The sequence below is a fragment of the Vidua chalybeata genome, chromosome 4 (genome assembly GCF_026979565.1).
Source record: "Vidua chalybeata isolate OUT-0048 chromosome 4, bVidCha1 merged haplotype, whole genome shotgun sequence".
NCBI lineage: Eukaryota > Metazoa > Chordata > Aves > Passeriformes > Viduidae > Vidua > Vidua chalybeata.
Window position 1 is genome coordinate 39,447,930 of NC_071533.1, and position 26,255 is coordinate 39,474,184.

The 26,255-nt window shown below is 37.9% G+C and overlaps 1 protein-coding gene across 1 annotated transcript; it reads right to left on the reverse strand.

The window, feature by feature from the left end:
* Nucleotides 1-2,757: 2,757 nt before the first annotated feature.
* Nucleotides 2,758-26,160, reverse strand: TRAPPC11 (trafficking protein particle complex subunit 11). The gene is made up of 29 exons (XM_053941177.1): nucleotides 25,827-26,160; nucleotides 24,671-24,840; nucleotides 24,183-24,253; nucleotides 23,196-23,310; nucleotides 20,809-20,908; nucleotides 20,000-20,073; nucleotides 19,680-19,776; nucleotides 18,733-18,866; nucleotides 18,274-18,421; nucleotides 17,736-17,829; nucleotides 17,305-17,384; nucleotides 17,131-17,209; nucleotides 16,996-17,050; nucleotides 15,768-15,913; nucleotides 14,636-14,697; nucleotides 14,401-14,533; nucleotides 13,677-13,807; nucleotides 12,968-13,123; nucleotides 12,296-12,483; nucleotides 11,943-12,091; nucleotides 10,273-10,394; nucleotides 9,494-9,613; nucleotides 9,067-9,132; nucleotides 8,811-8,967; nucleotides 7,122-7,230; nucleotides 6,780-6,871; nucleotides 5,763-5,896; nucleotides 5,214-5,381; nucleotides 2,758-3,729 (listed from the first exon to the last, which is right to left on the reverse strand). Exons 1-29 carry the CDS (start codon nucleotides 26,031-26,033, stop codon nucleotides 3,685-3,687), a joined length of 3,402 nt encoding a protein of 1,133 aa, XP_053797152.1. The 5' UTR covers nucleotides 26,034-26,160; the 3' UTR covers nucleotides 2,758-3,684.
* Nucleotides 26,161-26,255: the final 95 nt, after the last annotated feature.

Here is a 26,255-nt window from a genome sequence, read left to right on the forward strand (position 1 = left end):
AGGGAACCTTCAAACCATTTCATTGAAAAGCAGTGAGCTCGTTCCTGGGCCCTCTCTGGCAGCAAGGGGAAAGGCAGAGAGTCACATTCTGCATGGATGATATTCTTGCCAGTAGAGAAGATTGCTGACATCCAAAAGTAGAGAACAGCTGGGATAAGTTTTGACCAGCTTGCAGTAAGTCTGGATGACTCTGTATCTGTGTTATCTGAAATCAGCTCTGTGGATTTTTGCAAGCAGACAGATGTAGCACAGCTGCATGCTAGCCCTTAAATTTAGGGGGATTAAACAGGTTCCAGGTGGCATGTAACTCTTCTATTAGATTTGTTCATCTCTAGGGTTTACTCCAGCAGAAACCTCAAAGCAGATGAAACTACGTTTCCCCTTATCTAGTTCTATCAAACTACAGTACCCAGAACCATCCCTGCAGAGAGCTCTAAAGAAACTACTCTGAAATTATTTTACAAATTATATAAACTTATTTGCTAAAGTTTCTTTAAGCACAATGACTAATTGGGATATACACTATTTTTTATTGACAACACAGCTCACTTCACAGCTGCTCAAGAACCATATTTCTGGTGAGGTAAGAAGTGTTATAATCATGAACTATTTTACAACCCAGTGTGGCAAGGCAATGGGACAAAGCTACTCAGTGAGCAAGAGCTGCCTCAGTAGCCCATTAAGCCAAGTGTCTGTCAGGGCACATCTGATACACTGAAAGCTGAGAGATGCAAAGCACTCTGCATGGGCATCCTGAATCTGAGAGAGCTAAACACAGTCACAAGTCTTGCACAGTTCCCTATTCTCCACTTCAGTTAAACTGGTAGCATGCCTAATCCTTGGAATACAGCAGAGATTGCTCCTCTTAGCCCCAGAAGTCTTTTGCCAAAACCATCCCTGGAGGAGGATTGGGAAGGTACTTTGGTGTAAGATACCCATGTTGCTCTCCTTTAGCCTAACTTCTTCCCTGAAAAGACATGAAGGAGCAGGAGGTTGTTGTTGGGAAATGAAGTAGAAGAGGAGGTTTAAGGAAGGAAGTGTCTTTGAGAGTTTTTTCTTCTTCTTCCTACTTTAGAAACAGTAACCTCAAACCTGAAGGCTAGCAGAAGTGCTCTTACCCCCAAGAGGCTTCCAATCTCCCAGGTGAAGACAGAGAAAGAATGAAGAGAAACAACTTGCTCATTAGGACATCCAAAAAGGAAGCTGGTTAGGACCTCAAACTCCTCTATGAATCAACAATCTGAGAATACTTCATGTAGGACCCTAAAAATGAATCTAAAATTTAAATCTTCCTTTTAAACCTTCACTTTTCCTTAACTTCCTATAAATAGAGGTTAGTGGTTGGAAGCAATGAAGAAGGAACAGAGTACTTTCTTCACTCCATGCTTTGCTGTAGGCCAGATCAGAGAGGATGAGAAATGTTCTTCCTCTCCCAAGCACTGAGATGGGACAAGTTTTCCCTCTCATGCACCAAGTAGCATAAAATGGGAGGAAATTACAGTGCTAGGGCTAGGTCTCCAGCTCAGCAGCAGTTTGACCATGTTCATCTCAATCTTTTTTTCCCTGAAAGCTATTTTTAAACTAATCTGTATGTAGCTTCTCTTTTCTTTGATACTTAATTAGTTACAATTAAAATAGACTACATTTATGCAGTATAAACTGAAGTGTGAATGGTGCTCATCAAAATACAGTAAATAAAAAAAATTGCACTTACACTGAAATACATGTGAATATATCTCCTTAAGACTTCCAAAGGGATTTGGGTTATGAATCACAAACATTCCCCTCAGCATTAGAACGTTGTGAGTCAGAAAGATAGTCATCATTAATCACTTCTCGAGCATTTTTAACAAGGTGGCTCCTGCTTGCTGCATGTTTTCATTCACATCAGTAATTTACATAGCATAAAAGGTGTGCCTAGCACTTTAGAGACAATTAGCACAAAAATATTTGCTTTGTAGTGTTTACAGCTATAATAAGATCATATGAGAAAAGAAAGGATTCCCCCTGTGAATGAAAGAACAGGAATTATGACTATAGCAAAGTAGCAAGCTTTTTCCATGGTGTGGGATATGCCTGCAATTCTGTTTTTCCTTATTATTCTTACTACTCACAATTTTAAGTAGGAATGTATTTACACAATTCCCTTAAGACTTCAACAGTATTGTAACCATGAAAGTATTTCATGTCATCCCCTTTCTCAAAAGGATAAAAACCACTGTTAGACTGTTTTGGGGGTGGGGGAAGGCACCCAATTTTCCATCAAACACTTACACTACTTGCATCAACATGTCTTTTAAGAAGCAGTAACAGAGGTGCCAGCATTGATGCAATCTGAGTGACTACTTAAGAGAAAAAAAAATATCTGGAAAAGAAATACATTTTCCACTCTAAAAAAAAAAAAACCCAAAAAAAACCACAGGAGAGAGAGAAAGATAAGATACCTATTCCATGACTGCCACTTAGTTCAGTACATTTAAGCAAAGAATAAGGAATGTTTAATTTGTTCTTCCCAGCACAGTTTGTCAATCATTTTCTTATCCCCATCTATACATTGGAAAAACCCTCATAATAGAACTACCTCTGCACTCCATGGAAAAACAGTATATCCTGACATATTTTTTCAGGACTTCACTCATGCTTTCCTTCAAGTATTACAGCTGTTATTTTGGAGCTCAATGCCATAGATGGAAGTGTCAGTCCACAAGTGAGATCAGAGTTATGAAAGAACTGTGAAAGCAATGCAGTTAGGGACAGTTTCAGAAGTACTCTGTCACAAGCAGTTTATTAGAACTTCACTTTGACAATAAATAAGGTATTTCCCAAGCAATCAAAAGGTAATTATTTAGAAAGGTAAACAACGCAAGTTTTCACAATGCAATTTTTTATATATACATATTTTACTGTACTTTACACACCAGTTCATCCAGAGCTGTAAAACAATAGGATGTTTATTTTTTAAATTCACACAGCAGGAGAATATCAAGACATGTCTTTAATCTGGAAACTGTGTGTAAAAGTAACCCCAAACCACACCAGCTCCAGGTTGGATAGTCCAACTAGTATGACTGAATCTGTGTTCTTTAGACTAGCTGCTGAATTCAAAATTGGATGTATGGCTTACCCAGGAGAAACAGTGCCTTTTGAGAGTTACGGTTTTAAAGGACTAGTAAGCTGCTCAATTGCAACAGCACGATGTAGCCATTTGTAATTTACAGTGCTACTGCACAACCTGCTGTGTCTTCAACACAAGTGGCACAGGATAAACTTCTGTAAAAAAATGATAATTTTCAATGTTGTCAATCTCTAATAGTAAATACAAACTTTGCACTTTGCACTGTTAACTGTGAAAACATCTTTTGGGTTTGGTCAAATGAATTAGCATTTCTTAAATATTCAAGACATTTAATATGCCTCAATAATACTTTTAAGAGTTTGACATTCAAAATTTACTTCAAAAGAATGCTCCCATTAAATAAAGCACCGAGATTTTCCCACGTGTTTATTCCTTAAAGAAAGTCTATGAAACACTAGCTTTTTTTTAAACATTAGTTCTGCTAAGAGTTGTAATTTCAAAATAAAATTTAATTCTTATGGTTTGATCAAAGCCTTGTTTCCAAAGTGAGCTTTACATATTCTGTGCAACATCCCATTTCTTTAAGTGCAGAGGTACAGGTCTCAAAGTTATGCAGCTGCAATCGAGTTGTCATCTGCCTGACGACCCTGAGGCTTTAAGAAAATAAAGACAGAGAATTAAAACAAAAAAAACCCAAAACAAGCTACCCAAACAAACTCCCCTCAAAAACCCAAACCCAACCAAAAAGCCCACATCCAGGCAAAAATGATAGACTAAGAACTAACCCTGCAATACACTATTTTACAACACAGTAAAATAATGTTGTCATTGTAGCTCTGGTACCCAAGTGTAGCATTAAGCTTATCCTACTACTCCTAAAGGTTTCCAGTAGTGGCACAAGCACACAGGACATCCAACTGAAATTTCAGTTTGGCCTCTAGAGGCCTCAGCTCCCCAACTGCCCTAGTAAATGCCTTCTCCACACACATCTGCACAGCTTAGACAAGGCCTGGCTTATCAGAGCTCCAAGCATTACTGCAGTATAGAAAGCTGATAATTATCAATGTGTAAAACAGGAATTAGACTGACAGTTTCTTGGAGAAATTTTAAGCAACATGACTCGAGATAGAAGAGAGCAAGGAAGTAGTTCTAAAGAAGAAAAGGCATCCTTACAATAAGGTTTTCTGATGTTCTGACAACTCCAAAGCAAAAGCAAAGAATTCTGAGGCTTGAGAGTCCACAGGAGTTTTATGAACATCATGCTCTTGAGAAAAAAATGCCTCTTTTATTTACTTAGGAGGACACCCTGACAACCAATCTTGAGGAACCAGTGACTGCCAGCATACTCGAAAAGTAAGTTCTGCCTATCTCTTTTGGTTAAAACAAAATTGAAATAATGCCAGGCCCGTTTCCTAGAAACATGATTACAGATGTCTGAACAAGTCCGTCTCAAATCATATAAACAAATCTTTGGGCTCCTTGCTTGTTAAGAATCTGAACAAAAAGTGAACAAAATATTCCAGAGACAACAGCAGTGGAATGAGAAACCACTGTTTTGGGTAAATGGATTTAAATGATTATTAAGAAGTAAAAAGATCTGTTTTTCATGGCATGACTGAACTGTCTTCAGAGTTATACCACCTATGAATCTAGACTGATTCACTGACAGAATGTGCTTTTAGAAGTTATTTAGGGAGATGTGGGATGCTGCAGTGTCTCTGAACCTAGTCATATGGGTTGCTCAAACACTTTTTTCAGAAGTGCTATGAATCATGGTATTAAAAGTATTTGATTACTTAGCTTGATCTACTATGCTCAAAATAGAGGCAAATTTAAAACTCATTTTACAGAGTCAGACATGGAACAGAACAACAGAGACATGACAAACACTTTCAGTTAGTTCACCTAGCGGTAACCAAATACATACTGCACTGAAACAGATTTCCTGAAGATTTTGGCTGACAACACCAAAGCACAACACAAGATTTTTCAAAGCAAGTAACCCTTACAAGATGGACATTTTAGTCTGCTTAGAGACACTCAGCTTTGAACACAGTGGTGTTCTGGGTGGTTGTCCCCAGAATCTGAGCAGCCTCAAGGGGAGCCTTGAAATACAAGTCACTCCTCACAGCCTTACCTTTACAAAAATGTGTGTCGGTATGAAACGTCTGAGCAACTGATTGGTGAAGTTTGGGAATCTCATCAGGTTAACGTGAAGAGAAGGTAACTGCTGATAGCCAGCCATCAGAGGATAGAAGTTATATAACATTTCCTGCTGCGAGCCAGGAAGGATTCGTAGCCGGATCTTAAAAAAAGAAGAAAAGAAAGCCACAACCATAGGTAAATTCTGTGTCCAAAAGCTCTGCCTATTTTCTATTTATACAGTGGTTACTTTCTGAAGCTGGAAAGAATGCAACTGATTTCCAATTCTAGTTAAACTATTGCTTCTATACCGAAACACCATGTTACCCATAAACAACATGACAAACAGATTCTAGGCAGGCTTCCATCTAGCCCTTTTTAAAATGGAGTCTGCATTCATATATTCTTCTAGACAGAATTTACCATAATTTAAACATCTAAAAAACAATAAGTTTATCCTCTCTATACATCACTGTAAGTCTAATCAATGTATTCTTCACTACCAGATAAACCAGCAGCATCAGTGGATGTGGCAATTCTGTACCTGTTTAAGGCCAGAGAACATGAAAGCATCACTGGGTTCCACGGACACCTCCACATCCTGGACTAAATTGGTCTTATTTTGCAGGTGATACCTGACAGGTAAGGATTCTCGGACTCGACCAAATGATGGCAGATCTTTGGAAAGAAAGTTATCTCAAATACAAAATACATCTTCAAGTTCCACTCAAAAAAAAAAAAAAAAAGTCTATTGCAAAAAGCAGTGGAAAGTTAACAGAAAAAGATACAAGAACTAGGCATCTAACACCCTTCTGACAAGTTTCTTTAGAAAGAGATTAAACAAAAGAACACAGCTTCATTACAGTTTTTCAGTATCATGTTTCAACACCTAGTTACAAACCTCCCAGCTGCTAACACTGCCTGAGAATACTGACTAGGAAGTCACTTCCATTGCTGCTGACTATTTTCAGTTTACCAAAATCTAATCACATATTGTCAGGAAACTCCTTCACAACGTAACAGGATAGGAGGATAATGGAAGAATCTCAGTACATATGAAACCAAGCAGAGGAAAGCATTGAAATTAGGTGTGTTTGGTGGGCATTTCAATCCCCCTCTGTTCTTGTGCAGGTGAAGTGCTGTAAGAGAAACACTTCACCTGGCAACAAGCATCTCCAGCTCTTCAGTCTGTTTCTTTCTGGGATGCACCCCAGAATGTGGGTGGATGGAACAACTGCTGCCATAGGCATCTAGAGAAACCAACTGGGAAGGCAGCATCAGCAGAGCTAACTCCAGTCTGTGCTGCCACATAACACAGGTTGAGTATTATTTCAGCTCCATTGACATCTTTTAGGAGAACATCTGTGTAACTACTACCTCCTCTTCCCTTCAAGTGGGGAAAGAAGAGCAAGCCTTGAGGCCGTTTCTTTCTCTAACTCCATAATATTCAGCACCACTTTTCTGTGTTTTGCTACAGTAAATTGAAGCTCTGGGTGCTGTAAAAATTGCGGCAGTCTTTAAAATTCTAATTGGGACATGTATGTTGCCAAATTAATATTACCTGCATTAACATGGAGGGGAATGCTCTCTACAATCACATGTGGTAGAGTGATGACTGTGTTAACAACAGGTACACTTTCCACAGGTGAACTTCTACAGGAAAAAGTCAAATGCAGACCATGTTGAATATTATACTACATAAAGTATCAAGTAAGTATACAAACTAAATAGTAATTAGTAGGTACAAAGTCTAAACAGTCTAAACAGGAAAATACAAAACTTTTTTGTTTGTTTTTTGCACTCCTCCCCACTCCCAAAAAAATCCCAAACACAACATCTCACTATCATTCCTAAAAAAAAATCAGCTTACTGCCTCTCCTTATCAAGGCCATGAGATGCTTACCTCTTCCAGGTAATTATATAACATCCAGTTGCCACTCCACTAGCAGTAGTAACTGGAGGACATCGAAGGCAAAAGCACTCACTGGCACTCTCACCTGTCTGTAAAACAACTATCAGCAAGATTTTGTTTAAAATCAAAGCATAACAGCAGCCTAAGCCACCAAGTCTAGAAATGCAATATGACACAAACACAAGCATTCAGCCAGAAAGGCCTTTGAAGTGCTTTGCAAAGTGTACCTACATAATGTATAACTCCAATAGATTGGGAAGTATTCTAATACATGAAAGGGTAACATAAATGCCACTTTCTGAACAGCGTTATAATATCTTTAATATACACAAAGAATGAGTCACTGCAAATTTAGAGTTCATAAACACGCACAAAAAGCAAAATAATGCCAATTAAAATTCTACACTTCTACAGCACATTCCAAGACATCAGCATAAGATGCCTCTGATGCTTGAAAATTAAAATGAACATGGACACATCCCCTTTCCCTCTGAAATGGATGAGAGCAGGGGAAGAGAAGAAATACAAGAAAAATCTACTGGCTTTTCAGTGAAACTGAGTTCTCACTTTTTCTTTTCTTTTTTCTCTACTCAAATAAACTAAAAAAAGAGAGCGCCTTTACAGGTAGAAAGTGTTTTTTAAGAAGTATTGAGAAAATAGGTTTCGGTCTTTAAATATTAATGATAAATTTTGAAAAAAAATCCATCAACCAAAAGATGAACAGCTGAACAGTTGATACCTACAGGGTTCATATGTCCTGGCACTTAGCTCTTTAGGAACATCAATCAGAAGCCATGAAGCACAAGATGCCAGAGCTGAAGATGAAATATCATAGTCTGAAGACTAAAGGATCTGGGAAGAAACTGCTTTTTGCCAGGAAACCCTTGAATCAACAGAGCAAGCAGAGCCTTGCAAGTCCTTGGTTACAGGAGTGGACAGCTGCCCCACAGTCAGGCATCCACCTAGAACACCTCACTGCATCCACAGTTTTGATAGAACACATAATTCACGTCTCTGATGCCACAAATGCAAAGACAATGTTTTGTTGGAAGATTTTGGATCAGCTCTACTTTTAAGTACTCCACTTACTTAACTTCAAAGCTAACACACTGCAGTTTTAATGGCTGAGATCTTCAAGATAATTTTTAAAATACAAATAAATAGGTTACAGAACTGTGGTAATATTAAAAAAAAAAAAGATGGCTACTACTGGTTGCTCTTCATAACCTACCCTTTCTAGCTTCACATTTTTCAGTTTTTTGACTGCAGTCATGGACATGGATCACTGGCCTTTGGATACTGCCTCTACCACATGGTAAAAGTGCATTCCAGAAAGTATATATGGCCCAAAAAAACTGGAAATATTGAGTATCTTTTGATATGGTTATCTAAGAAGTTGCATTTCAGAAGTATTTCAGGTGCTTTCCCTCATGTCTATTATATTTAGAATTTTATTTACCATCCATCATCCAAGTCTATTTAGTTGACCTAGTGAAGCAGAACTACATTCTAAAGCATGCTGCTGTCCAAGTTGTATTCTGGCAAGCAACTAGAGTACTCAGCAGCTTTCTTCTACTTACAGTTCAATAAGCAAACATTATTTAAAGCATCCCCCTTTATTACTCCCAATTTATGCAAAAAGTATCCTCCTGATAGAGAATATACTCTAAGAAAACTTACCATTCTCCACATAAGATTCCAGTTGATCTACTGGGGTCATGGAAGCTGACAGTTGTAACTTGCTTGTTACAATAGTGACAGGCCAAGGAGAGGCACTCAGGATGTCCGTCATCAGTAAAAATGGTATATCTGCAAATACTCTGTCCAAGTGCTCCAGCTGTCAAGACACACACAAGCTCTGACTATTTCTAACTAAACAGGGTGTGACTCCAAAGTGCTGTGATTCCAAAACATGAACAACTTTTCAAACACATACCTTTGTGGAGACAAATTTGACGGCAACATCAAAAGGAAATACTGTGTCTATGGTTACAGTTTCATCCTTTAGAGGCAACGAAAGGGATGGGAAGAATAGAGGAAAAAAAGTTATATTCAGCTTAAGGCCTGGCTATTGAAGTCAAAGATTATTAATATAAAGTTACTTTTAATCAATATTTTAATCAAGTCCTCTCCAGGGAAGAATGTATCTTTAAAGATATTTATGAACAAATAAAGAAAACTTTTCTTCTGCTAATAGTTACAGAACTGCTCATGCTAAAAATGGCTACCATACTGCTGACTTAGCATTTCTTCTATCTCCTGGAAAGCGTTCTAAGATACTCAAAATTACAGCTTTTAGAACATTTCCTGTATTTCACAAATTTATCTGTATAAAATGCTAACAGTGCATCTTTAAAACCTACCCGGTGACACCTGCAGAGGATTTCTTTCCCCTCAACAACAGTGTTGATTAAGTAAGAAATGTAAAACAGAAACATTCTTGCACCAACTGTTCCACAACGGATGTATATTGGTTTTTCCAGCTGCAAAATAAAGGAGACTGTGTGAGCTATATCTAAACTATATTAATTAGGTCTAGAGCTGTCCAAAAGCTGTTAATCATCTGACTTGGTCCAACATGACAACAATAAAATGGGCATTATTTTGACCATAATGTATCTCCTGGAATGCACAATCTGGATCATGCAGCAAATGATTTTAACCAGAGCAGCACAACTCCAGCTGCTTCACAGGATTTGTTCCAGACGCTAGTCTGTTACTTAACAATACAAAAAGAACCATAACTGTGTAATATATGACATAACCAACTTCTAACTAACTAGTCATAACTTCAGTTTAGTGCATATTTGATCCTCTACTCCCTTGAATCACACTTGTTGACTATTATCTACTGTCCATTAAGCAGTGCATTTCATTAGCAGTTGAAGTTAGCCTCCTTATTTCATATCTCCTAGCTGTATCATCAAACTCAGAACATACCTTATTCTCCAATTTAGTCCAAAAGATGGTCTCATTAAAGGAATACTAAACAACATGTAAACAGTAGGCAAAATATGCCATAAGCATTTCATTTATTGGTTCAGATACCAAAAAGTAAACTGAAGTTTGTCTAAGGGAGCCTTTTATTAGTTGGTCCCTATTTTCTTGAGTGTGATATAGAAGTAAGGTTTTAAGCCTTGACCTTTTCCCCTGGTTGCAAGTCTCCTACAGGGATATCAGGAAGCAGTGCAGGAAAAGAGTCATCACATGCATCTGTACCATGAAGAGTCACCTGAGTTTTCTGAGTCAGGTTAGCATCTTGCCCTAGGATTAAAAACAGTGTTCATATCCACACAGGCTTACACACTAAAGCATGAAAACAGTAACAACAACAAAAAAAAATCTCTAAAAGCAATGCATGAGGAATTAACACAGTTCATTTTGTCAAGAGAATTTTTCAAAAGTACCAGCAGAAGGTAGATTTGACAACACCTCAAAATTTTCCAAGTTGAAGCATTTGTACCCTTGCAAGTTTATTGTTTCATCTCTTTGGGGCAGGAAAAAAAAAATCTCAAAAATCAGAAATGATATATGTAATACAACAGGATTATGTGATTCAAGTTTTTCTCGATATTCTATAATGAAGTAGAATGAAGTTTCACTGTTCTGTGATTCTTTTGTTTTCAAGAACATGGTTTAATGATTTCATGTATTTTAAAAACTTTTCTTTCAAGTCGGTGTTGAAAATACATTAAAAGAAATGTATAGATGTTAAATGACACCATTCTTCAGTCAGAGCTTAACCAGAATAATGGCATTACTGCAATTACATGGGATTATTTTCAAAGCAAAACAAGCCACATCTTGCCAAAGAGTTACTACTGTGGAAAATACATCACCTTCCCTATAAGTGAAATGTCAGATTTCAATTGTTCTTTTAATGCAATCAGCAAACCCACACTGACCTTGCATATCCCATGTTAAAGAGATTAGATCAAGCAAGGAAAAAAAAAAAAAAAAAAAGAAAACAAAGACCATCTATTAAACAGCGCTTCAGAAGCCAAGCCCAAACATCCAATTAAAGAAGTTTCAAGAATACTCCAGTGACTTTAATGAACCATACAACTCTATAGAAAACAAGGTTCTATTTCAGAATACACAGAACATTTGGCATCCTATATGCTAGTGACTTAAAAAATACTTTTGTCTTTCTGGTAAATTGCTACAAATAGGAATACTGAGTATAACACTTGGGCTTCACACACTGAAAACTGTCAGCAGTATCTACATAGAGATAGCTAGGACTCAGACATACTATATTTGCATTTTTTTCCTTTGCTTTCTAAAAAATACTGCTTCAGTGCTCCATTCTTCTCCAAATTTCAAGTGGTCTAAAAACCAAATCATGTTGTCCAGGGCAGGAAAAACAAAAAAAAGCAGGGTGGGTGCGAGAGAAAACCCAGTCTGAAAAACAATGTCTATATTTAGAAAACATTTATCTAGCACTGTCTAGTGCTGTCAGCTCAGCAAGAAAAAGATCTCTCTTTGGGTAAAAGAAAACTTCAGTTACAGGCAAACTGAATAAAAAGTTAGAAAATAATATAAAAGCTTTCATGTTTTCTTTCAAACTTGTAATGTTTTATATTTTGAAAATACCCATGTAAGCACCACAGACAAGCAGTGATTAAAAAAATCATAACTGAATGAGTCTGTTAGCTGTTGTTCTTACCACTGGTATTTCATCATTCCAAACTTTCATGTTGGTTTGGCTTTTAATTACTGTGAGAAAACTGTTTACTGTATTTCTCTGCATTGCATCCACAAAAAGGAGTCAATTATGAGACTGCTGGATTAAAAGAAAACTCCGAATACCTGGCTTTAAACCTGCTGTAAGCTTGACATCTTTGGCCACTGTCTCCTCATGTGACTGGACTGTCACAATCAAACAATACATTTCATTAGTCAGAGCAGGAGGTTCATGACGGAGATGAACAGAAATGTTTGGCACTCTAGAAATGATCCTTTAAGAGAAAAGACTCAGTTATTGTATCTTTCTTAAATAACTTGCTTTTAAGCCTAGTTTAAAGGAGGCTAAAACACACTATTCTTTAAGAAAGTCCCCACAATTGGTGGCCTATTAAGCTAAGAGATGCGAGACTCCTGAAAAACAACATAATGGGAACAACTCAATAAAAAAAGACCACTCTGGAACCCCAGTTACTCACATCGTGCTTGCCTGAATAGTCAAAGTTTCCCAGTGCACTTCATTGTCTGGAAGCTTAGGTCTTCTCTTGAAGGACCGTGCTGCCTGCAATGCTTCTTGAGAGGAGGAAGCATCTCCCCCTCCTCCTCGCCAGTTCAGAATCACACAGCGGCCAGATTCACTTCCCAGGATCAAATCCACAGAAGTGATCTGATAGACACAAATTTAAACACCTATTGGTGAGTCTTCTGATCACCTGTTGTAGGAATATAGTTTTCCAACACAGACAGACATAATAAATACATGTACCATCAAAAAGCTTCTGACAGCTTGGAGACTGAGGACCTCACCACCCCAGGATTTAATTTAATGAAACAGCAGCAGAAAAAGTATCCATGTTCAGGTGCAAGCAGTGTAATAGGTCACAATTTCCTACCCTCCCATAGTACTATACCAGCACTCACTTTTTAAGTATTGCACATATTTCAAAAAAAGGATAAAATTTTCTTGAAACAATTCTTCAAATTTTATGGCTTTCTTCATGTTTTGTCATTGTTCACTTTTGATACTCAGTTTCAAGAATTCAGACATTCAGAACTACAGTTACTTTTTAACTGGTGCTAGACTAGGGACACATTGTAGTTTGAGCTCATTGTATGTAACAGTAAGAAGGGTACAAAACAAATGGACAAACCTCAATCTTCTTTCCTACATCTTCAGTTTTTGCAACAAATTTAAAAGAGAACTTTCTTGTTTTGCCAGGCACTAAGCACATTGTTCCTTGTGATGACTGCTCTAGAATATCACTTTTCTGATAGGCTTCTTCTACAACACAGTATTGGTTGTAATCCTACAATGGAGAAGTGGGGAAAAAAGTTGATACATTCAGACAGAAGATATCTTTAGAGAGTAATGGCAATGTAGCAAATATTAAGGGTCTGTGTTACTGGATCAAACTCTTTGGGTTTTTCCTACTTTTCACAATATCACAGTTAAATTAGCAACTAATTACACTGCAATTCTTTGACACAAGATATCCATTATATTAATATAACTTCATGAATCAGAAGAAATAAGACATTAAAATGATCCTTCTGAAACTTTAGCAAGCTTCATAAAAAAACGGATGAACTAACGAAATGAACTAATGAACTAATCAGATGAACTAATGATGATATGACAGATGAACTAATCAAACTGCATTTGAGAGTCTTAATCCAGTATCACTATATTTGTCAAAAGCAATAGTTAATGCATTAAAAACCCAAACATCTTTCAGTTTAAGTATTAACATAATTTTTGGCAAAACGTTTGATTTTTTTTAATGTTTAAAACTAATAAAATGTTATTCCATTCTTATTATCCGTTTCTCTCACTAGGTCAGAGATCTATAGAATATGTACCTGATTATTGAAACTGATGCAGAGCTTAGAAAACCTGATAGGATGAGGACAATCAGCTCTCAAGTACACATCAAACTGCACAGGAACATCAACATGAAAACTAGGAGCAAGAAATTTTGCTTTGCACTGTACTGGAATTAAAAAAGAAAAGAAAAAGAAAAAGCAAAAAGAAACAAGAAGTGGTGTTAACATAAACTATAACATTAAATTCAGAAGCACACTCCTGAAATGATTGTGGCAAGAGTTGTTCTGTATATACTCTTACAACTCTGCTTTGCAAGTGGACAAATTTGGCAACTAACACTGTCACAGAAAGCCACTTTTCAGCACTTGGCCAAAACCCTTGCACAGGAGAGGAGATGCAGATGTCCAGCAGAAAATAGATAGTCCTGTACACTCGGATGTCACGCATGCCCCCTTTTCAATGGGACGTATTACTCTGCATACATTCTGCCCTCTTTCCTCAGAATCCTATTTCACAGCACACCAGAATATCAGAAATCTTTCAAAAACAGGGAATTCTTTAGTAATCCATATCAGGGATAAGAGATCACTGACTTCTCTCATTATTTCTTATCTTGTTGATTTAGACAAGGAGCAGACCAAGGCTGGAAGACTGTTGTTAGTTTTAATACATCCTTCATATTTTCATCCTAATTAGTTTTTTTCAAGGTATAACTACAGCCAAATTTATGATCTAGTATAAATTTGCTTTCTTACTTACCAAATGGTATAAAGTCTTGGACTTCTATTGTAAAAATATTACTGCCTGCCAAGGAAACACGGTCAGCCCACAATTTCTGTGATGCTTTCACAGCAGCAGTGTCACAATCAGGTTCAGGATCAGGGCTTTCATTCTGCATGCAGGCAAAGGATTACAAAGATCAATAAAAGAAGGTTACCAGACACTGAACACTCTTAGGATTATTTGAAATGGTAATAGGAATTCTGCCACTTACCATCAGAACTTTTATGAGATTTTTTTCTATTCGAGATTTCTGATCATCTTTAAGAGTAGATGCTAAAGAAGAGAACAAAACAAAGATTACAAGACAGAAGCAAGGGTCTCTACTTTTTTTCTTAACAGTAAATCTTCTCCTCAGATTGCATCTTTCAAATAACACATTCCAGAAGGAAAAAATTCTAACATCCATCTACCATAACAAAGGACATTCCCATTTTAAATGTTTCCTTTTACTTTCACTGGAACCAAGTAAAATATTTTTGATTAGATAAGCATTTTGTAATTTATTGAAGCAAAGCCTCAGAAGAATAATGCTTATATAACTCCTTGTTATTTATGTTTAAAAACAGAAGAAAGCGTAGACAAGTCTGGAACACACAAAGAGGCCAGCTCAAATAATACTGGAAAAAAACAACTGCAAAAAAACTTCTTCCTGTCACCTTCCTTTCACAGAAGATGACAGGAAGAAACAAGGACTACTTAAAATAAGCATTCTTTTTTTGAATAAAAGTGGTTTTGCATCATTTTCTATTCTTCAATAGACAGTAGCCTGACTAGCTCTAGGCAGATGCAAACCCATTACCACTGGTACTAATAGTGGTATTAGCAATTTAGGGCCCCAAAGGCTTATTTCTGCAACGTCAAGGAGCAGGTATTACACAGACCAGAGTGCTTGCATTTTTACTGTGGAGCCACCCTATGCCACATTTTTCCCCTAAAACATCCTGTGTACATATTTCATCAGCAGAGTTCTATAAAGATTCTTGGAGAAGCATATTTGGGATATTAAAGTCCAGAAAAATTGTGTTCGCTTTGTTACTAGGAAAAATGTTTTTCCTCTTTTAGCTATACTACTGTTCTTTGCCATCCCAAAGCTCAGGAAGTTCCTGTTACATTATTTGAACAGTCTCAAATGAAGCTCTGCGTCTCAGATATCCTAACACAGTCTATTTGAATGCAATGAATTTTGTAATAGAAGAAAGACAACTCAACTCCCAGTGTAGCACAGAAAGTAGTAAAAGTCCAGCACAAGTACATAGTTATTTTGTAGTCAAATAATTTGAAGTACTGTAAGCACTGTGTCTGACAATGATTTGTTATATTTCAAAATATGCACAGAAGATTACCTCTGCCCAGTAGCTCTAAAGAGTATGTGATATAATCTTTCAGCTGGGCCATCAGATATGAACATTTGAGTGCTGTTGTCAGTATGGAAGTGAGGAGGGTCCACCATCCTTCGCTGCGATAATCACACATAACATAATCCAATAGCCTGCAACACAGCAAAGTTGAGAGGAAACAAGTTATGCTTACCAAAATTTTTTAGAAGCATGCATTTTTTTGGTATCATTAACACAAAATTCATCTTCACTAATACAAATGCTAGATTAAAGTCTACTGTTAATACAAGGCAATGATTTATTGAAAACAGCATGAAACTACGATAAAGAAGCACTTATTCCCTGAATTTTCTATTTCTAGATAGAAAATTTTTCACAAGAGAACAACAAGAAAACTCATCTGTCTTCACATAAAGAACAAAACAGCAACTGGACAGAAGTGCCTTAGTCCAATATCACATTAAAAATATGCCTTACTATTGAATATGCAGTATGGATTTAGAAAAACAAACCAAACCCCTACACTGAAGTCCCCTTCCAAACTGAAAAAATTTAATGTTCCTTAAGTTTCTTTTCTCTCCTACTTCCCATCCCCCTTCAAGAGTTTCAAAGGTCCACAACATATGCATCAATATTTATCAGGCAAAACTACACACCTTAATATGTTCCTAATACTGACCACTGTTTGCTGTTACTAGCAAAGCAGAAAAGCGATTTTTTTAAACTCTTCTCAACTATTTAAGACAAGAATTTCTGCCTACCTCAGAAAAATCCACCTAACAAACAAAAAAATGCCTGTTCATAGAGCAATCAAGCTTGACACAAATTGATCTGCTTATCCTTGCCTATCTTCTCTTCCATGTAAAGTCCAGTCACCTACTAACAGGTAAATACATCTCTCCTACTTCAAACAAGAGAGACAGACAGCATTCAATCACTGAGTTAGATATAGATAATTTGCCAATATGGCAAATTCCCACAACAGCTCAGAGCGGGAAGTTTTTATGCTCTAATAACTGACTCATATGTTTTAGTTTCTTTAATATAAGTGGGGTTCATAGACTCAATAGCTTGTACTTCAATCACAACCAGATACAAGGAGCATCTCATACAAGCTTCCAACATTATTCCATAGCAATAAGACATGGGGTGTTAGTGAGAAGGCAGCATGAGAAGCTATCATAAATGATACTCACTTCAAATGATACAAGAAGCAATCATAAATGATACTCACTTCAAAGCTTTGGCATAATCTTTAGCATAGTAATATTCTTCTCCCATTTGAACCACTGGAAAAAAAAATCCAAATCACCACTGAAAGCCTTTGCAAAATTAAATTTTAAAAATGTATCTGATTATCTACACTTACTCAAATGACTTTTCATTCTTGGACATTTGTATTTCTTGAACTGTGCGACAGCATTACTCAACAAAGTGATTATTAGCTCCTAGTGGATAAAACCATTATTGATATCATTATATACGCAAACATTAGGGTCACGTTAAAACAACAGATTTTTTTGTTTTAAATAATGAAACTTACTGAGTGAAGAACATTTTTCTCTTTTAGCTGTAGGGATAAAATCCCCATCTTCTCCTTTTCAGGATCAGAAAGATCAAAGCCTGCATAAGGCAATGAAAAAACACATGAAACTGGAATTCTGTCCAGACCCAAAGGGAACAGTTTATACCATGACCAACATGCAATGCAAGCTTCAACTCAAACACACTCACACATTCTATTACCTCACAGGCAGCTACATCTCCCTAGAAGGAAAATTCTACAACAAAATCATCTTTCCCCATGCTTTTAAGAATCTACCCAAAACCAGCAACTGACAAAAAAAAACACCTAGTCCTTATACTGCATATTTTAGCATTTAAAGTGTGTATGTTACAACAAATTAGTCACTTTCTAATCTGATATCAAATAAGGATTCAAGCTCATATTTCTGTAGAAGTAGAGAGACATACTTAATATTCCTTGCCGCCATGGTCTTTGCCCATAAAAGTCAAGCACTCCAGTTTGCGTTTCCAGGGGATCTGGATTGGGATATGTCACAGAGGACTGTAAATTCAAATATAGTAATTAAAAGGGGTCCTGTTTTGTTTTCTGTCAGGCAAGTGTTAGAAAAAAACAATACCCTCCCCATATCCTAGTACCAATGCTCTTGTTTCTCTGCTTCCTGTAAGTCACCAGACACAGTGCACATATAAACACACTAGAAAAACAAAGTAAGTTTTCAAGTATCCAGAGATGCAAAAGTATATTAAAAAAAATTAAAAATATGTCAGAATTAATTGTAAATAAATAAATACCAATGTATTTGTCCTGGGACAACCTTTTCCATACATTACAAATACATGTAATGTTAACAAGCATCACAAAGACACATATCCTTTCCTCAGATTGCATTTACATGTATTACAGATTGTTCCACTTCCGTTTAAGACCACATTAGGGAATTCACTATCTGGTTAATTACAAAGCATTTTTCCCCTCACAACTTACATCATGGTTACAAAGCATACTTGCTAGTTGTTTCCGTTCCTGTGCATAGTAGGCTGCCTGCTGGTAATAGAATCCTGGATTCTGAGTTTGAATTGCTGTCAATCCCAGCTTAATTGCTTCATCAAACAAGTCACCAAAAGCCTGAAACCTGTTTAAAAAAAATTCATAGCAAAGATTATGTAAAGAACAACAATATGAACTAAAAGGTATCCTATACATCAAAGTTCTGGTTACTCAAGACAGATTATATTTCTCTGAACTTTTGCATCTAAGTTCTATGGCTGCATTTGTTCATACTCTCTTCATTCGAAGACAGTAGTAGTCAATGATCAATGCAAAACAGAACAACAGTGTATTACATTCTTGTGTATCTCTTAGCTAAGAATTTGTGTCTTGTCTAGACAAGTAAATCTTTTGAAGTTCACTGTTTATCTAAAACACTACTAAGCAAAAACATACTGTTTAGACATCCAGGCAGCATGCTCAAAAGCCAGTTCTGCACTTCCTATTTTTTTCTTGCATAGGTCAATATGCTTCCTGAACTGTGCAATAGCATCCAGTGGAGTATTATGTTGAAAACAGAGGCGACAGATCTAGGAAAAAATAAGAGTAAAATGAAAAATCACTGTTAGGCTGCTAAGGATTAGCACTCAACCCCACCACTCCCCCAACTAATTCTACATATTTCTGAAGAGCAAAAATTGCATAAAAAACAAAGGAAGAAAAGTTTATGGTTTGCATCTGTAAACCATAATGTACTACACCTGAAACAATGTGGTTCTCCATTTCATCTAGTACTATTTATCATCCTCTTCTTGCCCAAGACATCAATGGAAGAGTGCATAACTCACTGCTGAATATAACAGGGAACTTCAGAGCCTCTAGAAAGATCATTATTTTGAAGCCTCCAGTCCACAAATGGAATTTGATGGAGTACAACTCCAAGATTCTTGTAAGTGGTGGGATAGTTTTGCTTTACCTAAAAGCCCTCAAAATACCACAAAAGTATGGACTGATTCTTAGAGAGTTACTTTCTTCCCCCTTACAAATAGTAACTGAACTATATTGGCCTAAGCTTTGCAAGAAGACAAAACTATTAAAGGAAAAAGCAGCCCTGGTGTTCATTCTCCCCGCACAGAGTGAGAGTTAGAGCCTAGTCTTTCAGAAGACTGCATCTCAAATGAACTCAAATCCTTCAAGATAATCCCAAACTTCAGCTAAGGATCTTTTTTTTTTGTGTGGAATTCAGAAGTCTCTGTAAGTCTGAGCATAATTGGTGTTCCAATTTCTAATCCATCTCTGTAAAAGCAATATAAAACTGAACTTTACAACCTTTCCCCATTAAAGGTGCATCAACCCTTTTCTTTTAAGTAACAGATGTCAAAGACTAGAAGTACAGTTGTTACCTTGTAATTTATAAATCCTGCCATGGTCTTGATTTCCAACATGTTTGTTTCATGAGCCCTCAATTCATGCACAAGATTATATGCAGTCCTGTAATTCCTAAGCAGGAACAATTAAGAGTTAAATCACACATGATAATAAAGTTCTTTAAAAGGACTACCAACAGTGAAAAACAGCCTTCCAACCAGAGCAGTCTTCCCAGTGAAGAACTTGCCCCTTACATACATGTTTAAATAATTTTGCATTCAGGAAAATATTTGTCAGTTTATGGCTTAGCAGTAATTTGGGGTAGAGAGGGTGGGGAAGATAACGTAAGTCTTACTTGAGAGCATTCTGTGTATCCTGTTTCAGCTCACTGAAGAAGGCTATTTTGAACTGGTGTCTAACAAACAAAAGCTGAAAAACACAACCAGTGTACATCATTCATAGACATCCAAACATACCTTGTTACTTACAAAGAGATACAGGTGGTGACTTCAGAGGTTTACATAATACAGCACTTGACTTGAAAAAGTGACTGTGCAACTGTTTCCTAATAGCTGTGTCTGCCACCATGACGCAGGAGTGATCTTTCAATAGATTTAATCTATTCAAAGCCTGTTACCCTGGCACAAGGGAGAGGCTTTGTAACACCCCAAAATCTCTATGCCAACAGAGCTGATTGTGGTTTGGAGCTCACCACTTGGATTCCAGCTTCCAAGAGAGCAAAGCTGGCAATTGCAACAGAACATAATGTGTCCGAGTGCATTTGAAAAGCAAAAGTTAAAAACTGAAATTAAGTGTAACTCTGAGTACAAAATATCTAAGGGAAGCACATCCCACAAGTTAAGATACCACACTCAAATAGGTTAAACCATGTAGATAGATGAGAAGTTTTTCTTTTTTTAATCTGAGAATTTAATTTTGCCCTGCAGCTCTTCTAAGGAAGATATGAGAAAGACAAATGTAAGAACAAAGCCAATCAAAATAAAAGTTTAAATTGCAGAAAATAGAATCAGATTTACTTCCTATACTGAGAGGACATTTCAAATTGGAAGAGAGGAATAAAAACATTTAAGTAACAAACAGTTATTTTCATGTTTTAGCATGCAATATAGCTTGCACAGTATTTCAAAAATAGGGTAACATTACCTGATGAGTGGTTTTGTTCAAGAACTCCTTATGAGATTTAACTCTTCTTATTTCCGTATAATAGTAAGTTTGTGCATGCTCATAGAAAGCATTTTCCAACCTGCAATAAAGTTGCTGATAAGTTTCACAAAGTTTCTCCCACATACAAAGAAATTCTTAAGTTCTTCAAAATAAGTTACTTTTAATCATATTTGTTTTACTGTTGGCAAAGGACCTTGTGGTATTACTAAACTCCTCTAAGTTACCACACAGGGTAAGAGTCTGCAGACAAAAACTTTTTACAAAAGGGGTAGTAATAAGTAGGACAAGTAAGTTGAGAGCTTTATATACTAACTTCTCATACAACAAACTCTAGTATTTAATTTAAAATAATCTCAGGATAAGCTGTTCTAATTTTGCAAGACAATAGAAAGATGAAAGATTCCCTTAAAGTCAAAACAAGAAAACCCTGCAGAGGCTCACAGAATATGTCTGAACAGCATCTATTTGCTGGACTGTGGGGAAGGAGTGGAAAGGTAAAAAACAGCAGTAAATAAAATTTTGAGGGTACAGACTAGGTCTCATCATTCTGCCCAAACATCAATAGCAGAGACAATGGAACTTGTCTGCAAGAGAAATAGCCCACAGCAACTAACAGGGAGAGAGGACAAAGAGGACAAGAACACCAAATGCAACATGAGACTGAGGAGAATCTAAGAAGCATATGTTGTATGATCAAGCTGTAAGGAGTAAAACCAACTAGAACAAGATCAAAATCCAGGAGAGGAATACATGCAACGACACTGACACATGCAGGAAATAAAGTACCAGTTCTGTTCTTATAATCTCAATTTAGCACCGAAAAACATATGAAAAGACAGAAGTAATGGTTACTTTATTTTGATCAATTCCAGTGGCAGTTTGTGAGCAGCATGGATACAATAGCAGCATTAATTTATGTTGACATTTATACTGTTTATATATAAATATGAGGGTGAGAGAAGAGTTAGCTTCAGACTGTGACCCCCTCCTCTCCCTGAGGATATATGGAAAAATTTAAACTAATTATAGTAAAACATGATTTGACTTAGTTTGAGCCCTTCTTTTTAGAGCTATGCAAAAGTGTCTACCTTTCCTCAATCTGCTTTTGAAAGGCCTTCCTAAATTATTTGAAGTTGTAGTCCATGTAAATATCAAAACAGAAAGCACAAGAAATGTATCAAATGGCAAAGATATAATATTTGCAACCAGATAGATGCCACTTAACATAAACAGAAGGCGAGAACTACATGGCCAGGAAGTGGAAGGGGAGGAAAAACCAAAGGCCGGCTAAGAGATAAACCTAAAAACGTATTTGTATGGAAAATCATTTCAAACCAGCAGGGCCGAAACCACTGTAGAAGTAGAAAAGCCCACTTTACCTCTTCCTGAGGAACATCTTGGGATATCTACTAATATTTCTTTAAAAGCAACATCTCTGACTGTCATTACTCAATCTCACAGAGAAATGAAATTGTGTGGAATTCATCAGAATAACCTGAAGAATTCCAGCAAACAGGTAAAACATTCACTGCTGGTCTACAATCAGTGTGCCACATTCATCTCAACCTATGACCTCTCAAATTCTCCATTAGAATCATGGAATTGTTTAGATTGGAAAAGACCTTTAAGATCATCAAACGTAACTGTCAACCTGTTACCAAGTCCACCACTAAACCCATCCCGTGTCTTTTAAATACACCTTCAATGGTGACTCAACCTCTTCCCTAGGCAGCCTGTTCCAATGCATAACTCCTCTGGTGAAGAAATTTTTCCTAATATCCAATCTCCCCTGATGCAACTTAAGCCATTTCTTCTCACCCTACGGCTTGAAGGGAAGCCCTGGGGAAGAGACCAACTGTCCACTACAGCCTCCTTTCAGGGAGTTGTAGAGAGCAATAATGTCTTCCCCAAGCCTCCTTTTCTCAGACTAAAGACCCCCAGTTCTCTCAGCTGCTCCTCATAAGGCTTTTGCTCCAGACCCTTCACCAGCTCTGTTGCCCTTCCCTGGACACACTCTAGCACCTCAATGTCTTTCTTGCACTGAAGTGCCCAGAACTGGACACAGCACTGCATGGATTTCCATCCACTATCTCCACTGAGCCAGCAGAATGAAGGCCCTTGCTAGCACACTAGTAGTCCAACACTGGCATGTTGACCTCAGGATTATTTTTAATGAAACTGGTTTTATCCTTTTCCCAATTTAAATCTAGTTTAAAGCCCCTTCAGTAAGCTCTGCTAACTGTTGTGTGCAGATCCTTCTTCCCCTTTGAGACAAGTGTTCACTACCTGCTGCTAGCAGGACAGGTGCCATGTAAGCCAACCCACGGTCTGCAATCAGAGCAAGACAGGGGTTTACAGTCACTTACCTTATAATATAGCCAACAAGATGATCAGTGTGGGGAAGTACAAAGAGTGATTTCCCAGAGAGGTCACAAGCATTACATAAAGCTGCAGCCCTCTCTGATGCAATAACATCTTCCCCTAGTGAAGTCAAGGAAAGCACAAGTAAGTGGTATGTGGTGCTGCAATGTCAAACTAGTTTTAAAAGCTTAAAGGTCAGGTTATGAACCTTAGGTAGACCAAAGGGTCTAAACAGTATTGAAAAATCTAATAAAGATAAAACCAAGAGCACATTCTTTCTTACTTCTTTCCGAGTACTATGTGTTTCATCCAGCAGAACACATGCAGAAACTTTCTAGCAGTTTTTAGCAAAAAGTTACAAGTATAATGTAAGTTTTTCATCTCTCACAGAATTAAATATCTCGTGTCTTGAGAAATACAATGGTATCCAGGAAAGACAAACACATATAGCACGTAGCCCAAAAAAAAAAAAAAAAAAAAAAAAAAAAAGTTTGCCACGCATTGCCAGACACTAGAAAGCACACAGTAGCTCTACAGAAATGTAAAGTGTATCACATTTCACAGTTCCACGTGGCTCTAAAATTTTATTGATTAAAACCAAGTTAAGACAAAAGACCTCTGATGGTACCAAATACTCTTCCTCTAAGTTCTCAATGCTTTTACTGGTTTACCTGATCTCAAGCAATATTTAAAATGCAACTTGCTTACAAGAAGGCAGGTCAGATGTATTACCATATAAACCAACTCTGATACTGTGTATCAAAAAATGCACTTGGACTTAGGAGGAAGAAGTTAGGGATAAAAGTATCAAATGTTTAGGGTCAACTGTCCTGAATGCTCTTTTTATCCTTACACCTTCCTGCAGTCACAATGCATTTAATGAATGTAGACGACATCAGATGAAGAACCACAGACAAACCAAAGTCAGCTCAGTCCACCGGGCCTTCTGAAAAATCAGAATTCCACAACTGTACATAAGAGTTTTCAAGTACCTGGAGGCAATGGTGTTTTTTTCTGAATCAAAACCACAGCAACTTTGGTATTTCTTCCCTGCAAACTCTGCCTAAAATAAAGACAACATAGCACAGTGTCAAGGTTTCACTTCTTATTTCTGAATAACCATGAAAAAAAAAAAATCAGTCTAGATGGAAGCACTGGAAGAATGCTACAAAAGTAAAAAAGCCTAATGACACAATATGCTCCATCATTCAGAGAATGCTGTCTTCCTTCTTTTGAGACAGAACAATTGTGCTGAGTTTAGCAAGTAAAATTTCAGGGGCTGTTTTTACTTAAGTAAAATAAGTAACAGTTTTACAAATAAACCATTAAAAAAGTTCTTTAATGTGAGTTGTATATTAAAAAAAAATTTTCAAGTTCCCCTTAACGCATGTTTAAGATAAAAAAATTATATGTTCTAGAATTATATGTTCACACTTACATTAGCTTGCAGTACATTATGAAGCAAGTGAAAAAAATCTACCTGACAATTTCAACTCGAGTAGCACACTCCAACTGTTTTTCCTTCCACTGTGGCTCATCCCAGTCCAGTTCATAGAATACCACCACAAGTGCTGGAACCAAATTCAGGTGTTTGTTCATCCAACCAGTCTTCAAGATTCCTTTTGGAATATACCACTCATAGGATGTCCGCTGAAAATATTGAGGATATTGAAGCAAGCTACAAAATCCATTTACAAATATTTATAGCAGGAGAAATGGCATATCCTCTACATTCTTGTCACTAAATATGTTTGTCATCTTGCCTTTAACATTGTTCCCCTCAAGCCTTTGCTTCCTATTAAGCCATATCCCTCAATAGCTCAGGCAACAGGGCGTGATGCCTGAGATATGAGCAGCAAAGAACAGATTCCAGGAAAACTAGAGAAGAGGGTTCAGCTCAGGAGCAAGTCTCATACACCGCCATGAAATGCTAGGCTCAATTGAAAACAATATTCTCAAAACAGTGCAAGGACACACCAGTTTAGATTATTTGTCTTTACCAGCATCATGGAATTATGCAGTTTCCTAATAGTTAAACTCATTGACATTGCTTCTTAACTTGCCATTGCAAAGCAGAGAGAATAGCAGAGATATTCTTTCTGTTGTGTTTCACTCAGTTAAAGTGAAATGTTTTGTTTAAAAAAAAGCCTTATTGGTTAGGTTAGGGTTTTTTTTTTTTTCAGAATACATTATCTAGTTTCTCCAGAGTTAAGTTTTGGGTTTCATTAAACATCAAATTTTACAGGGTACCTTAATGCTAGGTAGAAGAGTAGCAAGTACTTTAAAAAGCAAACCATACGGGCTTTCTCTGCTTCTGGCTCAGGAGCTAAGGCACCCCTAAGGCTTTCTGTGCACCCACAGCGCTCCATCACAACGCCCTCGGCTTCCCCTTCGCCCTCACAATTTCCCTGACTTGAAACTCCCACACTTCCCCTCCAGCATCGGGGGAAGAGGCAGCCGAGGTCCGGCAGAGCGCGGTGCCAGGCGGCTGCAGCCCAGGCAGACCGGAGCACGGCCCTTCCCCGCACGGAGGCACCGAGTCCCGCATCCCCGCTCCCGGGGCCGCTCGTGCTGCTGGGGCAGCGGGCTGGGAGCCTGCCAGGACGGGGCGCACCGGGGCCGGCGCCGCTCGCTACCTTCGTCCTGCACTTGGGGTACTCGTGGTCGCCGGGCAGCACTTTGAAGGAGATGGGGACGCGGTCGGCTCTGCGGTTGGCGCAGAAGGCGTCCCACACGGCGCGGTGCACGGCGTTGTACACCACGTCCAGGCCGGTGAGCGTGACGAACGCCATGGGCCGGCAGCACAGCTCCACCGGGAAGTCCCAGTGAGACGGAGGGGTCATCCTGCGCCCGGGACGGCGACCTGCGAGGCAGCGGGACGACGGCGGAAGGGCGGCCTAGGCCGGCCACAAGAGCGCCCCGTTGTCCCGGGCCCGTGCTCCCCGTAGCGCCGCTCACTGCGGCGGGATGGAGCCGGGAAGCGCCAGCTGGGAGCGGCCGCGGGTCACGGGAGGCGGCGCGGGCGGGCCGCCGCCTCAGGAAGCGAGCGCCGGGCAGCGTCAGAA